Source organism: Pygoscelis adeliae, unplaced genomic scaffold (genome assembly GCF_000699105.1).
Source record: "Pygoscelis adeliae isolate BGI_AS28 unplaced genomic scaffold, ASM69910v1 Scaffold263, whole genome shotgun sequence".
NCBI lineage: Eukaryota > Metazoa > Chordata > Aves > Sphenisciformes > Spheniscidae > Pygoscelis > Pygoscelis adeliae.
In genome coordinates, this window is record NW_008824552.1 from 1,377,404 (window position 1) to 1,395,535 (window position 18,132).

Below are 18,132 nucleotides of genomic sequence, written 5' to 3' on the forward strand. Positions count from 1 at the left end.
AGCTCAGCTGTGTCCCACAGTGCTTGTTCCTCCTGTGGGACACATCTCCTCTCCTGTGCTCAGTGATGCAACCTGGCCCAGGGCGGAAGTTAAGAGAGGAAGAAGAGGTGGGAGGAAGCTTCTGCAGGACAAGTACATAGAGACTAATAGCAGAGCGCTAGCAGCACGACGAGCATTCATTCCCTGGCAAAGGGTTCAGCAACAAGAGGGAAGATGAGCAATGAGAAGTCTATACTACATTGAGGCAGGGAACTGGAAAAAGGTTGGAAAGGTGTGAGCTGCACTATTAGATCCAATTCCCAGCTTCAGGGTGATGAGGAAAAAAAAAGGATACAAAAGGAAAGAACACATAGCGGGGAGCAGATTACATCATTACACACAATTATATTTGAAGGATCCCTTCTTTAAAAGTTTTAGGATCTGTCCTGTACCTACTCTGAATCTATTCCTGTGTTTGAAAAGAATCTGTTTTTTCCTTTGATGGACTGTCTCCACTAAGAAATTGTGCTGCCATGCGCGTACTGAAGCAGAAGTTTCTAGTATAAGTGGGGGGGGGATTATGTTTTAAAGAAGGAACATCTACCATGTTTAATAGATATTTGCTGAGAATAACTGAAGAGAGACTCAAAATGGAAAAGAGAAGTTGCACCCCTTCAGTCCAGTCATACCCCTGATAGAGTTCAAACTCTGAAGGGGTAGTCAGGCATACTTGTGAGCAAGTCTTGTGTGAGTACTACCAGATACTGTCACTTTGTGTAACTCAGCCAGCTTTCACTTTTTCAAGCAGTTAATGGAGATAATGCTACTTCCACAGTAGCCGCCTGAAAAAATGTCAGCTCTTGCTGAACTCTTCCCTCCACTTCAAATTTGCTTCAGTTACACGTGTATGCTCGGCCTTCTGGTTCAAGACTCCAGCAGGAAACATGACTCAGTATTAAGGAATGAAACTATAGTTCACACACTTATAAAGGGGAAAGGAAGCCCAAGAAGAGTTTCCACTATTAAGCAAAGGTAGACCATGGTTGCTAAGAAGTTGCATCATGTATACTATCATTGCCATTTTTTATTTTAGTGTTCTTCATATAGTTTTGCTCACACATATTTATAAAGGAAAAGCCTTTGCATGGAGGGACAAGGATATCCATAACTGAAAAGAAGATGGTCAAAAACCTTTTAATAGCCAAGATACCACCAGAAGGCAAAGACGCTCTGGGTTGGAGTCACTCACAGGAGATGTTATATTGCCCCTTAAAAGGAGCTGATGACTTTGCTTCTTTGTCTACAGTGCAACCCTGTAATTAAAGCGGGTAAAAAAACTCCCATTTTTCCATTTTGTCAAACCCTTAAACCAGTTTGACACTTTTGGAAGTTAGCTGTGTACTCTCAACCCAGAACCTACCTTCAAGTAATAAAGTAACCTCACATCACAAGTTTTCCCTTTCCTATACAAGGCACCAGACACGTGCCAGTGACTACCAATACAATGAAGTCACCACAAGCCACTCTTGTTCCGTCAACTCACTGCTTTGAACTGAGCTCAGCCTTTCTGGGCAGAAAGTAGAGACTACCGCCAGTACACTTTTTTTGGGGAGGGGAAGAGGACAGGCAAAACAAACCGTCAAAAGCTGTTGAAAGATCTAATACAATTCCTGCTTAAAATTATGTGTCACTTGAGTGACAGCTTTTGCATGAATTCTATTCACCGAAACAGAGCAGGGTGCAAGAAGATACAGCCAGTAGACTCACCCCACTCTAAATCCACCACAGGTTCCTGTCAAGATTTATCTAAACCATTAAAAGTTTGTTTTTCCTGATAAATCTCTTTCATGCACTGTGCAATGTTTGTGCTTTTATAGTATAAAAGTAATTATACAAAATAAAAGGTAAAAATAGGATAAGTAATCTATCAATCCAAGTAACACACAAATCTAAAACCCAGTACATTACACTTCTGAGATGAGTTCCCATTTGAAGTGACAGGTTTAAATAAAGGTTTGAAGTTCAAGTGATAAAAGAAAACAAGCATATGGTCAAGACATCAGCCAGATGCTTCGGCAAGCCTGTAGAATAAAGGTTTTAAATAATCAAACTTACCAGTTCGTTGCTTGTAGATGTACATCTCAGCTTTTCTTCAATCTCCCTTCCTATTTTCTGAACAGTTACCTGAGTCTGTTTAATTGCACACTGGGCTCTGTGAAGCCTGCAAGAAGAGAAGTTACAGCTGTACTGAAGGTTCCCCACACGTGTCCTAATGATGAATGCACCATCCATCTCAAAACCAGCAGAGATAATATGAATTCAGATTGTCAGCTTCTATTTTGAAATGAAGCATTAGGAGAGGAATCATAACTTGCACAGTTTATAAGTGAGTATCCAAAGCAAATCAGCAAGTCTCTAAATTCAATCAACTATCAAATGTCCTCTTCATTTGTTAAATTCAATAGATGCCGATAAGGCAAAGCTGTAGGCGAAAGAGCAGGTAATTATAGGGATCTCACGTAACAATTAAGTTATAACACTTAACATCAAGACAGATACACACACGATAGTTACTGTGAGCATTGTTAACATAAGCCAGCTTTTAAAAAGCGCAAGTATCCTTTATATAACACGCAGCTACCCAGGCCAAGAGCACAAACCACCCTTCAGTATCTCCAAATATGCTATGGGCCCTTCTGTAACAAAAACATGGGTTTCTTAACTGAATCACATTTGAAGCATGAAAAAGATGATGATGAAGATGATGTGTTTCTGATCATTAGTCCCGGCTTCAGGGTGAAGAGGGAAAACTGATTATTTGCCATATTTATTGGGAAAAAAATCAGGCAGAGGAAAGCAATGGCAAAAACAGGTCTAAGAGAGGCATTAACATCTTTCTTAGAATTAACATGGAGTGGAAATTATCTTATTTGTTAGAAAAAAATTAGAGTTGGTCTGCAGTCATAGACTATGTCTTTTAAGGCATGCAAAGCCAGGCTTACTTTTACCATTCATAGTTTCGCTACTAAGGGCTTCTCCATTTTTAAGGGTATTACCCCAGCAGCAAGGCTGCCTGAAGGAACACCCAACTCGACTAAGGTCTCGTTGGAACAGCAAACACGTGGTCAGATAACCTACTGTATGACATTAGTGCTTTCCCAGGCAAACATAACGAAAAGACCAAGCCTGCTTCAATGCATGTTTTAATGATCATCTTCATTTCACACCAAAATCAAAAAATCCGTCTCTTCACAGGAGTGCTTAATTTTAATAAAGCAAGGCTGTGAATTCGCTGTGAGCCACGGACCAAAGCACTAAGGCACATAGAAGAGGCTACTCAGCTCCTCCCTTTTACATTCTCTAATCTCTTCTAGAGTTATAAGCAATTGAGGCATTATTGAAGGTTTTTGGCTAACAGTTTTTAATGGTCTGTATGCGGCTAGACCAAGGTAACCAGGTTACATGCTTCAAGTATGAGCAACCACAAAGCATTACTACTCCTCCTCACACCATCTCCCCTCGGCATCCCATCTCAACCCAACAGCACGCATTAAACGTATTTGTTTATTCGGTGTGAGGAGAGTACCTAAACCACCTAGCCCAGCAAACAAATACACGGAGAGGAGATTATACACGGACAACAGGGAACAGGCAGTGCTAGTAATATTAAACAAGGTCATTGGGATTTAGGACTTTAAAGATGTTATAACTCTAAGTGAATACATTTAAGTCATCAGACACCTTTAGTTCCTTCACACTATCGCTTCTCCTAAATGACACCCTCTGTAATAGATTTTTGTTTGAAATTATACTAAGTGATCCCTTTGGTTTCTTTAGAGCTCCTTGGGCTGCTCATGGCACACACAGCCTAGGAGCTTTTTGGGGGTAGCTGTACCCCATCTAAATCATACATCAAGCAGCATGGCTCTGCTGACTGCTAAAGACTTCTGGGGGTGGAAAAAGGGCTACGACATCCCTAATGGAGTACTGAGACCTCCTGGAAACACTTATTTCCTAGTGGGAATTACTACTTATACCTCCTACCTTGCCAAATACATCTTGAGGCTGTTGGCTAAGTAACATATGGTTACGCAGGTCAAAGCCAAGGTTTGCTGACCATCCTGAATGTCATTTAGATCTCTACTGTCACATCGTACAGCAGGGTCTAAGTTTCCTACTTCAACAGTTTCCAGCCTGTCCCTTTCCAAAACGGTGGAACGTTTTCTTTCCAGACGTAAGAAAGCCTTACCCAAAGCTAAAACTTACAGGTAAAGAGTAATGACAGAGTGACATTTCCCGTTCTCTTTCTCTCACCTTCATCTAATTTTATACTGGAAGAACTTTCTTGATTTAGTCTGTTGGGGGATTAAGAAAGAAATTCTACAAGTCTTCACGTCACGCCACGCAGGTAGCAAAATCTGACTGCTGAAAAGTGTTTTACTCTTTGAAAATGTATTTATGAAACTGAGAAATTGTTAGAAGGGTCATTTGCCATGCGAGTTCCTCACAGTGATACTCAGCTAACAGCCTACAAATTTTATAACAGCTTCAAGTTCTTCTGCCCATGCCCAAGTATAAGGAACAACCATCTATTCAGACTAACTTCTCAAACCATTTGGTGAATCTACATCTAAAGGTATATTCCCAACCTATAAAGACTGCTATACAGAATAATTCAGCAATAAAGTCTGTTTTTAATAAGAAACGGTTTTCTTTTTCAGCCAAACATCATCCAGGCATTTCTTGCAATATAAAACAACCCTACAGTTAAACTTGGCCGCTTTGATGCCAAATAGTGCCCATTTACATTGAGCCAACCAGTATCAGTAAGTTTTCTTTCTTGCAATCCCAGTATGTTCACTGTTGTTCCGAGAACTTTAAAGTGGTAACAGTAAGATCACGACCACGTCCAAAGTTAAGCCTTCCAAGATGAAAATTTTAGGGACTTCATGTCACAAAAGCAGCAACTATCAACAAATCTCCTTTCGACAGCCAAAAAAGCCCCCACTGCACCCACACGGAAATCTTTGGACATCCAACAACGGGAATACAACAGAACATCAGCAGGGAAATTTTGTCCATCATTTCTGCATGCACAAGACAGTCTTTGGTGGAAGCAATTATGACTGCACCAATGAATGGAGATCAGCAAGTTGAGGCCATAAATCTGGATTAAAATTTCTATATAATGAATGGAGAGAAGCTTCAACACTAATTCACCGCATATTGTTTCCATTTCTAGTACGAATGCAAGTCCAACACTACAGCTTAAAGTTAGCACTATTTGTGCTTTGAGTACAAGCCGGCTTAATTTAGTAATTGACAACGATGAGCCAACTGATGGCATAATCTATGTGCTATCAGCCACTGCAGGATACTTCCTAGATTGTTCAAGAAGGTTTTTTATTATTTATTATTAAAAGTGCTATGGAAGTGCTAATTTAAGGGCTAATTCAGGGCTTCATGAGGCCACTGGCCTGCTACCAAATTTCCTTCGGCAGCCAGGAAAGCCAAGCCAGTTACGGCCGAAACTCAAGCCTTTTTAAAGAGATAGCTTAGCCAACAGTGTCGTCATCCTGTGTCTGCAGGCTGTTCTGGTGTCTCTGCAGCAGCTCGCAGCCATTGTCAGCCAGCAACGGAGTAATACGAACGTTAAGTGTGACAGATTTACTGCTGTTGCTTGGGGCCCTGAGAGCTGCTGTGCAGTTGTCCAACATCAGGTGAGTTACATGCTGCTGCCTGGGAAAGAACTGAAAAGCAAAGCAGACGTTAAAATTCCTTACAACCCTAATATAGTTTGGAGGGGGAGATCCATGAAGCTGTTCTACTTCCATGCTCATATCACCTGCTTTCTGAGATGGGGGAGACTAAGAGGAAACAAAACACTCTCCCTTCCTTTGGAAGTTTAAAAGACAGTGGGATAGATACAAAAACCATTAGCCATGTACTGTAAGCTAAAACCAATAAAAGCTGCATCCCTAATCGATCTAGGAAGAGCCAGCAGGCAAAAATTCAACATCTCTCCTCTTCACTTGCTAGTTCCCAAGTTCCTGAAATACGGGCTATTTGGGGTATTTCTTCAAGGCTTTTCAAGTCTGAAATAAAATCGTTTCCTCTTCTCCACAAAAACTCCCTACTTTCTACCTTGGCTGTAAGATTTGAAACAATTCTACAACGTTCTGCCGATCAATTCAACGTGGGTACTGACTTGGAGGAAAAAAAAAAAGTTGCCACGTTTTGGACTTCTTCACCATTACAGGATTTCTTTGCAATAACATCCTTGTCTTGTTTGCAGCATCAAGCAGTTTTCCTGACATCCCAAAGACTGCACAATGCAGTGGTCCACCATAACTTGACTTTACAACTTGGGAATGTGCTGTAACAACACATTTGCTCTCTTTCAGCTTGCAGAAAGTTTGAGGCAGTGTTTGAAGGTTCAGCTGAAGCACTTTCCTTTAAGACACGGTGCAGTATCCTCCAACTGAGATATCCCTCTTGGTCATGAATTAGCCTAGTGATTTACTAGTTTATATAGCAAGTTCATTCCTGACTGCAACCTTAAAAAAACAGAGCGCTGGAGTGTTGTGACAGTTGTGCCTCTTAAGCTAAGATATGCTTATATTTACATTAATGAAAGAGTCTCCACTATTAGACGTTTGACACATGATTTTGTAGTTCTATCATACACTCCAAATATGTATTTGCTTCTGTCAGACACATCTGGATTTTTCATGTACAGAATTTTAAGCCATAAATACATCAATTAAATTACAGCAGTCACACACTACAGCTACTTCTCACAAGAGCAATAAATGCCTATGGTCTTATTCGCCAGAACAACCTTAGTTTACAATAAGACTAAATTTAAACTGAGAATTACTACCAGGGATTTAGAAAATAGAACAGAACACTTCTGGCAATAAGTGAGATGTAGGATCCTGGAAGTAAAATACCCAAACCTACTATTAAAGAAAAAAAATCCAATTACTTTCCTATTAAATACAAGAAATGGAACGCACACTTTATATCAGTCCAGAAATTAGATTATGGAGAGTGCCAGCCAGTTACAACATATTTTTTACATAGCCCCTTAAACCATCATTTGCTACATCTGCTTTCCCACAAGAAAAATTTTTCTAATTTATAATCCATATACTCCCTTTCCCAATTTCCTCGGAAACCTATACCTACAATTTGTCAAAAGCAGATGTAGGGCGAGAGAAGACAGTAGGGAGTAAGAAGAGAATAAAATGCAAGGCTGACTTGTTCATTTATGGCATTAAGCCTCTACAAGAACCAGTGCCGTAAGAAACTCAAACAAGACAGCACTGTTGAAGCACAGATACTTTCCATCATTCTCTCAGTTTTGAATTGACTTACACGTGTAAGACTCAAATAAGTTTCTGAATAATCAAGTCCATGTGGAGACTGCAACACTGGGTGCTTTGAGCTATTTGCAAATGGAGAAGAAAAGGAAAAAATATGTCTATCAGACTGGCAGCAGGGGAAGGTGCTGGCCTCCAGTGTGAGGAACATTCAAAGGAGCTAGCCAGTATTATAGATCACCTTCAATACACAGGGCATGAACGGGAAGAGGAGAGTCTTAACATGAAGCACAAACAATTTTTTTCCAGAAATGAAGTCACAAAACCTGAGATGTCCCTAGTCCTCTTACTCCAATTCATAGATTTCACTCCAGCATTGAGATGGATTTACGGCTTGATTTTTTTATTCAAAGAACAAATGTATTTGTGGCAAATAACAGAAAGGGGGGTTTTTTTTGTTCTTTATACCGGTGCTTATCAGTTTGTGATTACAGAAACCTTGCTGCCAGGGCAACAATCACATTCAGGATGTTGTATATAGCAGAAAGGTAAATTATATGCAAATACAAATTTCTGAAGGGCGTAAGTATGTAAAGATGACTCCTACCAGGACGGTGACACTGGTATAATCCAACAGCTTTTTGCTGACATGTAACTTGCCAACAAATCTTAATATAAGATTCAATTCTCACTCCGAGACAGTGAGCGAGGCTAAGACTGGAGTTCACTGCACAACTGAAAAGGAAGATGCATAAATTCAGGTTGAATGGGTTACAGGCTCCACCCCAAAAAGGGAAACAGCTGCTCCCAAGTTGATTGTGTTCTTCCAATTGCAGTCCATGCAACTGATAAGGTGTTTGTGACAACTGAGCACAGGAGGGAGAAGGAGAAACACCAGTCAATATTCAGGTGACTCATTTTTTCAAGCTGCATACTGCTGCACTTTTTCCTGGAAGCCATCCCCAAACTCAAATCAAAGTTTACTTCCAAGAGAAGCAGAATTCCGCAGCTGAAGTAGAAAAGCGAGATCTCCCACCAGACAAAGGGATGGTCACAACACTTACAGAAGTATTCTGCAGCGTCTCAGTCATAGGTGCATCCCCCACCCTGCCCTGGTTTTAATTATCAAAGAGAAAAGAGCATTTCCCCCCCCCCCAGTGTGAGACCTTTAATCCACTGTATTTGTTCTCAGTCAAAATGCAGTATTGACTTTCCCTGATGTGGTTAGGTATTTCTAAGCATTTTGGAGGCATGACTGCATTCACCGAAATCTTTGCCCAGGCTGAAAGATAAAGCAATTAGCTGCACTATTCTCATGGCCATATCCAGGACGAAGTCGTAACAAAAATAAAGTCGTCCCCCAATGCCATTGATCACAAAATCCTCCTTTTTAAACACTTTCAGATATCTGTTCGAAAATTATTTAGTTAAGTGGCATGCTCTGTTTTTCGTCAACTCTAATAAAGCCAGAAAAAGGAGAAGGACTGGGTTATGACTTCTAATCTAATTGGAACATTTTTTCCATCAATACGGTCTTTTACATGCCGTCACAAACAAAGAAGAAGAATAAAGCTATTTTTGAAGTTCTACACAGCTCTGTGTAGTCTCTCTTCTAAACAGTGCTCTGAAAACGAATTTGATCAAGAGCTAGCAACATGCCTATCACACTTACACTAAAAATCTGCCACTGTAGGGGTGTTTTATTCCACATGGCATATTAGGAAAGCTGAAGATAAGAGGAGCAGCAGCAGCAGCCTACCAACCCTGCAGTTCAGTTAAAATACAAAAAAAAACCCCACCTCTCTCATGCTTCATGGACTGTTTCAACTTGCTATGACCCATGCTGCTCTCTTCTACAGATTTTGGCAAAAGTCAGGCTTGTAAATTGATTCTTCTGATGACTGATTAGCCTCAGTTTCCATATAGCTTAGCACCACACAAGTAAAATGCTTGGGAACAGATTTGTCCGAAAGTCTGATTCCACAGATCAAAATCCCTAAGGAACCTCTCAAAAAAATTCAGATCCCAGTTTCCATCTCCATCGCTACTTCCCAGGAAGACACCACCCCACAATTCCAACCCACATGGTTTTTAGGCCAAGAGAGATGACACTTGTTATACTGTTCATCCATTTCAGTACTGCTTATTAAAGTATACAGAGGCACCCAAGAGGTCTGATTACAGTTCATATTTATTTATGCTGGCCTTAGGCCACCAGGGTTTTCATGTCCAAAGCCAAGGGGATGCCTGCCCTGTCTTGGCTGCCTATACACTACGGAGAGCCAAGTCTTCCAGGTGGAAACCTTTCCTAGTTAGAAACATCAAGCTCAGCCATCACAGAAAAACAACCACACTTATCACTAGCAAAGGGAAGTGTTAGCAGAGGAACTTACTGATTTAAGAGCACGAGTCAGGCTAAGAGGAATCCTACTACCCACTCCACACTTGAGACGGTGTATTTCCACATCTGCTCTGAGCAGGGGGTGATGGCAGCAGCAGTAGCAACATTAAAGTCTGAAAGTCTGCAACGTGAGCCAGCAATCTGATTGCTAAGATGCTCGCAAGAAAAGCTAGAACAAGGCACTGCAAGAGCATCAGACTATTAGCAACAGCCTTTTCCTGCCACACACTCGCCACCTTCTCAGAACGTGGCACTGTTCCTCCTGCGTGAACATCCATAACTACAACATTTAGAATGGCTTTGGTCACAGCTATGAGTTGGGATACTTCTCTGAGGAAAAAACAGCAAAGGAAAAAGCTAGAAACAAAAGACTTAACTGTCAGTGCATATTTTAAAATGAAAAAAATCTTTCGTACCTCCCCTTATCTCTAAATATGCACCTACCAGCATCCTAAAGGGAAGAGGGTAGCAAAGAACAACTCTATTTCCATGCAGTCAGAACTGCAGAGGCTAGAGACTGAATCCTACTTACTGCACAGCTCCATTGGGTTCACTTCTTTCATGGAGATGAGGGTGGAAGTAGAGGAACCTAAGGGAAGTTCAGAAGACAGTACAGCTTTGCGTGGCTCACCTCTGGGTTTGTTATCAAATGCTGTACAACCCTCCAAAGTCAGAGAGCAGCTGATAGCATGTTTTCTTCCTGCTTTCCCTCCTTTTCACCCCACCAAACATCTGGAAGCCTACAGTTTGGAACTGCTGCTTATAGCAACTATACAACAGCAAAGTCTGACTGAGCTACTGGCTGTCAGGACGGGACACTGATATTGTTCAAGGCTGACTTGTCCTGTGCTTCTCCTTGGCTGTAAAGAGGTCAGCGTACCCCTGAGATACACCTTAGCACAAAGCAGTTTAAGCCCACGAAGACCTTGCTCACTCCATCATTCCCCACTCAGAAAGCTCATGAAAACCAGCTTCAGGTTTAGCATAATTTCCATGTGTTAAAAATAGCTGCCCAAAGGCAGTTACTACATTTGGCACGTGTAATTCCGCCGACTCCGTAGTCTCAGAGAAACTACTCTGAGCTACTAATGAGTTTTTCAACAGTACAACTGCTTATGTTGACCGCGCACTTTTGTCTCTATTTCTAGTTTCAGAGATCAACTTGTGTAAGTTCTGTTTGTTCGACGAGACTGCTAACAAAAGATGGAAGAATTTAAACACACAAGCAATGTATCTGTTAAAAAGCTTCTTTCCTAAGATAGGTAGAGCTAAACAAAAGCCAATTTTATATCGTGTCCCCATGTTTTAGTCTTGGTCACTTAAGAGAGTTGATTTTACCAACATCCCAAGGTTTCAGACTGCAGACAAGCACTACCTACATTTGTATTCTTAAATAATACCTCTTCAGTGATAAGACACACGCTCTTCTTTAAATGAACAGTTATATTACAAATGGCAAATCCTGAAACAAAGCCTGTCACTTGGAGCATACTCCTGGCCTATGACAGATTACGAAATCTGAAGACGACGGACATCCTTAAGGCACTGGGACTTAGACAGTTTCTAGTAACTTATATTTCTACTTGTCATGTATCAACACGCCCAATGTTCAACAGTGCACTGCACATTTCTTTGAGCCCCTAACCTAGAAAGTAGTAACTAGTTGCTAGTTCAGAAGTTGAGCTCTGGTCCTCCTCAGAGCCGTGTCTTGTCACTGGCAATCTTGGACCATTTAAGGCCACCGAACCTGGGCCATCATTGCTGTGATGTAAAATACAGGGAAATTGTTCGCTTGGTGTTACAATTTGGTTCGAAAAGTCATGTTTACTTGTCCAGAGCACTGCAGCCAGATTTCTTTGCTTATCACCAGAACTGCAAAAACCTGTTGTTTTTAATGAAGGCACAGCCTGCACAGTCTCTGGAGTTGCTCTGGTTTTCAAGATTTAATCCACTAGATCAGATGCACATGTGGCAGTAGCAGAGGAAGCCCTTTAACACCTAGAAGTATTATTTAAATCAACTTCAGACAGATTAGATATTAGCAATATTACAGCAGTTGCCTGGAGCTGGTCTTTTACTCATCTCCAGCACTCAAACTGTACAAATACCAGATTTCATTGTTGTTAAAACACAGTTTTGTTTTTTTTTTTTAAACAAAAATACAACCGAAATGCTTTCAGTTTGCACTGACTGGCTGACTAAATAGCACAAATGTGCCATCCCATCTGCCGAAGGAATGGTTAAACCACAGAGAAAGCCGTTTTGACTGGAGAGATAAAGATATAGGAAGCAAAACTTCGAAGGGGCAGGTTTCACTAGTTCTTAGAGCACTTTTTGTCTCCAGGCAGAATCTGGGAGGATTTCAGGCACTCACATACTTAGAGGCACAAAAGCTATTAGCAGGCCAATTGCTCTAAGTGTCACAATACCATGAAAAGCTGTTGTAGAATACAACATATTACTGTTTGTATTCAGGAACCAAAGTAAAATTTTAACATACAGGATTTTAAGCCCTTTCTTTAGTGATTGCCAGCATACCCCATCTTCCCAACACCACTTAATACTGAAAGGTCTATTTTTCAAAGTTTAAAGAAAAGAAAGGATAGAAAACTAAGAGAATACTAAATATAAACCTATTCCCATTAGTGCTGCAAACGTGCCAAGAGCTTGATTATGGAGACACGTCCAGAACATGACCTCAGATGAGTTTGGCCCATCCTGAATGTTAAGTGAAAGGTGAAACGTGTTACTGCACAACCTATTACTACCAGCTACATAGTATTTAGAAAGCCTTTAAGCGACCTCTTTTCAGGAAATCTGACAATATGGCCAAGGGACAAAAACCTCAAAATTTTAGCTTTCCAGTTGGGGTGGTTGTTAGTTAGCCTCTTTAAAACAAATGGCTGGAAGAACATTCGTCATTTCCACATGGCATGAACAACTTATTAGCAGCACTATGTTTGCCTGAGGATCTTGTCCCTGCCCCAAAACAAGAAGGTTCATGAGCTGTAGAGGTGCTGAGAACTTCCTTGTGTAAAGCTAAGCTGTCTGGGTACTTAAACTTTTCCTCCTGCTTAATTAACTGGTAAATCCATGTAATTAAGCATCTGAGCACACAGGCACTATTTTAATCCAACACTCAAAAAATTTTCTACCATTCACACACGCTCTGGCATTCCTAATTAATTTTTTTAATCAATATAATTTGAGCCAAGCACATGCTTTTCATTAAGGCCTATTCACAAGCTTCATAAGTTTTAGCTATACACTTCTGAGAAGTAACAAAAAAAATAATTAAATCATTTCTTCTCCCAAAAGCAGTTTTGATAGCAGACAGATCAATCATAGAAGTTCTCATTTTGCAGTTTTTCAACAGTTAAGGGTTGAGCTAGAACCTGCTCTCTCAATCGATTTTCACACTGTACAGCTGATCAGTGGCTATGCCCCACCTGGCAGCACGGTACCATCAGAATAAGTGGGATGCAGATACCACCATCACCAGGACTTGCTTCTTTTTTTAGAAGCTTAAACAAAGCCATTACAAGCTCTTCATATTCACATGTCTCGTGAAAACATTAGGAAACCACATGTGCAGCTTGTGAATTTTTACTACAGACAAATACCGTATCATGAGAAAGTCTTCAAAATGTGGGATTTATGTGACCAGATGCAAACCTTTACAGTGTAGACACCTCCCTATTCTCTTTATAGCCAATGGACAGAAGCAGGCAGACAGCGATTCATTACCTCCCAAAGTACATGTCCTGTCAAATGAATCGCAACTCAAATTACGCCCATCTCTCTCTTCTGGTTGTTAAGTGGAACACGCTCTCACAAAAACTATCTTCAGAAAGAGCTCACGGGCTAGTTACTCAAGCCTGGACTCCTGGAGGAGGTGGCAGACCAGACTGCTTGGTAGGAGAAAAAGGGACACCTGACAAAAAGAGACTACAGAGTATTTTAAAAGAAATAAACACTATCACCAGTCTTTTGAGCTAGATATCAAAGGTAAGCAGCAGTAGAAAAAGCGTACCTGTAAAAAAGCGGAGTTAACGTGAAAGGGAATAGAAAGGATCCAGGACTACATGGAGGACTTTGCCTCAGTTCCCAAAGAACTTTCCTAGCTAGGAAGGAAACGGGTAAAAAATGCACCTAGGTATGGTCACAAATTATAAATTCTAACTTTTGCTGGAACTAGACAGTGCAATATATACGCCTTAATAGGGTATGTAGAATCCACTGAAATATAATCAGCAGCAGGCCTGGTGCTGAGGACTGGAAAAAACTGTTCCTTTTAGGACAAAGCAAAAAGAAAGGAGGATGTCTTAGCTCAGAAGCAGGGCTAAACAGGAGCTACACCCAACAGCATGCCTAGAAACTCTAAGAAACAGTGCCTGGACTCTCACCTTCCCAAGACAGAGCAAAGCACGTGGCTTCAGTAATCAGGTTTCAAAACAGCGCTGGGGGAGCTTTATCAAAGCTGACACCTTCATTTCTTGTTAGCTTTATGACAGACGGTCAGACACTTTCAGAAGAAGGACCACATTTCAGATTAGACAGCGTTAGATAGGGCTCCAGTTGGTCAAGTTCATGACCAGCTGGTATAATAGCGAGTGTTTTTTCTGAAGCATGCTTCATAGTACAAAGAAGTGCAAAGGAAATGTGACAAAAACATATGAGCAAAGCAATCAGGATGACCTGCACATATTTTCTTCTTTCTATTTAACAAAGACTTAATGTTAAGTAGTATAAGAGTTCTCTTCTAACGGGCTATGCCAGAATGTAACCAGAACTTCACAACGTGCCCCCTGGTTGTTTTCCACTAAAAGTACAGAAGACAGACATTTAGAAAGCAGCCTTTAGTTTAAATATGCTTTACCAAATCAAGAAACAGCACATTTAAATTTTAAGAGAGCTTATAAAATAAAGACTTCTGAATAAGCAACCTAGATTTAATTTTTCCTACCACTTTCTTCACTATAGAATATAGAGCCAGTGCTTCATACAGGCAACAGTGACACCTACCGTTAACACTATAGAATGGATTCAACTTTTACAAGCGATAAAACCAAATGCGTTTTTCCAAAGACTTCTGAAAGCATACTAAACATTTCCTTTTCAAGGGTTTCCTATGTCGCATATCTATTGCTATTACTGCAGGAACGAAGTTATTAACCCATCTCGTAAAGTGCCTTTTAAATACAAATTCCTCAAAACCAACCTCCTGACAGTGTTTAAAACCTCTATTGTATTTCCCCACAGCTAACATTCTTGAACTATTATAATTAAAGCAGATCTGAAAAAGGCCTTCTTGTTTACCTTCGTAATAGCTTTTGTGTTTTTCACCACCAAAGACACCTAAGTAACCACCCAAAAGTGCAGTTGCCATAGCTTTCTTATGCCATAGATGTGTTGGAGTAACTGGGTCCTGACTATGCAGTGCCTCTTTTCTGGATTACAAGGGAGAATTATGCAAAAGGCAAATGCAATTCAGTGGTGCAACAATAAAAAAACCACAAAATCCACACACACACGCTTAGGTGTGTAGCTGTTTTGTGTCAACTACAGCATCATTCTACCAAGTTAAGTTTTGGCAAGTTGCTTTTTCCCCCCCCCCCATTGTTCTAATTTATTTAAATAAATTTTATTGTTGTTGAGGAGAACAGAGTGGAGGCTTTCCACAGAAGCTCTCCAACAGAGAAACTCCATGATTTCAACATCCGCAAGGCAAGTCCATGGGGTAGCTCCACAGCCAGCTCTAGTTCAGAGTGCTCCAGCACCCACGTGGCGGAAGCCTAGAGACCACCAAGGAACGTACATCAAGGCCCATCTCCTTGCTACCAGCAGTAAATCAGCACTACCTAGATATCTCCTTTGCACATTCCAGTCCAGGTTTTTTTATATTTGGAAAGGCTCTTTCCACACATGCTAAAGACGTTACAACAGCTACACAGAATATTCTCAAAAACCTTACCTAAGCAAAGAGAAGACATCGTAAGAGTTACGAACACAGTTCTGATCCACCTGGAGAAGACTATTCTTCAGGGTACCTGAGTGATCCTTAAGGCAAAGAAAGAATGTTAATTTAAGAATCAAAAATTTTTCCATCTTGACTAAAAGCATGCACTTTTGGTAGGAGAACAAATGACTTTGCATTTAATGTATTTTAAATCTGTCTTCATACAGTTTTATGTACAGCAGGTAGAAACAATTTAAGGCGGCAATAACAGCAAGTTCAGGTCTGGCCTACAACAGCACTTACCTACAAAGATGTTCATGACACACTTTATCTGTGTTCTAGACATGGAGTGTGTTTTCTTGAACTTTATAATCCATTACTGCACAAATTTTATGCACAGAAATACTGAAGGATGCAATTTACAGTACTGCCAGTCTTCGGTTTCATATCTGAGAGCCTATTCAGTAACGTACCAGAGATCTACAAGGCCCCAAGACCAAGCTCTATTCTTTATCCATGCTGTAACACGTTTAAAAGATCAAAGCAATCTTACTTTTGAATGATGTGAACAAGTTTCTGGAAGTTACCAAAAAAAAATGTATGTAATTCTGAAGAGACCAAAGTGTACATTCTGCACAAGAGACAGAATGTACTACCAAATAGCAACAGACGAACAGCAATTCTTCATGCTGCAAAGGTCAGATACCAAGCTTTTCTGGATCAGGCATATTCGCACAAATTCCTAGAAACGCCACAAACTCAGAACTGTTTCTCCACACGATAAAGCGAATTCTAAGTAGGTCAAACCGCCTGGCGGCATTGTCAGACAGTTTATGGATTGTAGGAAAAAAGGCATTTGTTTTAGTGTATGAAGTAGCCCCAGCTGGTACACGTGATCAGCTAATTTTCCAACAGTGATACAGATGTACTCGGTACCACGATCCCTGCCTACGTATTCTTTCCTGCCTCAACAGGCTGTTTCCATATGGAAGACGCTGAAACGCAGTTACATGTCAGCATCTACTGACAGAACTGTTAGCCACAGGCCGTGCAGCAGACATTCCCTTCCATCAAAAACAAGGCTCCACCTAAATAATCGTGAGACCTACAGGCTACATTATGCATCATATTGCAATAGAGGCACCGTATCGGCAGCTGTCTCAGCTCCTCATTTCCATTCTCAAGATGTCGGATCCTACATGCTGAAATCCATACATATATCGCCTGAAAAAATACCAGAATAAAGACATCTTAATGCCTGAATGAACTAGGATGGTGGAAAACTGAAAAAATGCACAACTACCAGCATCACCATTGATCTCATTTCAAGAAGCACTGCCTCCAGAAAGCAAAATGCAAAATTTTTCAGAGAACAAGTGGAGTGGCCTAGAATAACTAGTTTCAGGAGGGGAAGAATTTGGAGCAGCAACATATTTTAGCCTTTTCTTTTTCGCCTGTACTACAGTATGCTGAAAGGAAATCCCCAAAGAGTCAGACACCAAGTGGTCTATACAAACTGTTCTGCCCTGAGGAAACTCACAGAGCATGCAATGGAAGGGTTTCAGACTTAGTTATTAAAGAAGTTTGCCCTTTAAAAGGGGAGTTTGTCTACTTCTCTGCACAGCATTTATTAGATACAGGCACATGTATTTGTAAACACACAAAAAGGCTTTGCTTGTGTGGAGAGGCCAGGATCTAGCTGCTAAAAAAAAAAGCTTATGCGGGGAAAGACTCTACCTGCATTAATGGAGACCACGTACTGGAGAGAGAGAGATGCAGCTTTCCAAAGATAAGGGTCTTTCCTGCTTAACGGTTGAAAAAGTAGCTACAATTCAGTATCCCTGAAGAATTAACTTGTTCTTCTGTTCCCCCGTGCCCCTGACCACAGCCAAACATTTTGAGTTATGGAGAACTGTATAGACTAGTTCTGTTGTTATTTCTTTAAGGAGACAAGAGAAAGCTAGCCATCAACTAAAAGCTATACTTGCTTCCCTAAATGCACTTTCTGAAAAGATACCAGTGCAAGAGCAAGGGCAAGTCTTATCTGTTACTAGCAGCAAGCATAAACTGGTTGAAAGAAAATCTGAAAGCCAGGAAGGCATTGAGGAAACCAGAGAAGGAGAAACGTGGTTTTAGGAAAGCCAGTATAGCACCCAGAACAGATTTTGTTGAACCTGGGAAAAAAGTGGTTTTACACACAAGCATGCAGTCTTGGACAAAACCAAGCAGATTCAGAAAACTGCTAAAGGATCAGGAATACTTTAAGTCCAGGTTGACAGCTTAAAAAAAATCTCTAAAGCTCACGTCTATTTTATTCAAACATTGGTCCAGTTCAAGCAAATCCAAATAGAGTTTCAGTGTATGATTACTAGAGAAGATGAAACTAAGAGGAACAAATGCTTCAGTGGTCCCATGCCAGAAAGGAAACAGGACAATAAATTGGACGTGGTTGTGATGAAAGCAGAATA

At 40.7% G+C, this 18,132-nt stretch overlaps 1 protein-coding gene across 1 annotated transcript in view; it reads right to left on the reverse strand.

Annotated features, from left to right (window-relative positions):
* UVRAG (UV radiation resistance associated) overlaps window positions 1–18,132 on the reverse strand; it is an 81,272-nt gene that overhangs the window by 54,002 nt on the left and 9,138 nt on the right. Inside the window, exons 6-7 of the mRNA XM_009321954.1 lie at window positions 15,680–15,765; window positions 2,095–2,200 (exon numbers count right to left, since the gene is read on the reverse strand). Of these exons, the coding sequence (XP_009320229.1) occupies window positions 2,095–2,200; window positions 15,680–15,765 (192 nt within the window). The remainder of the gene's footprint in view (window positions 1–2,094; window positions 2,201–15,679; window positions 15,766–18,132) is intronic.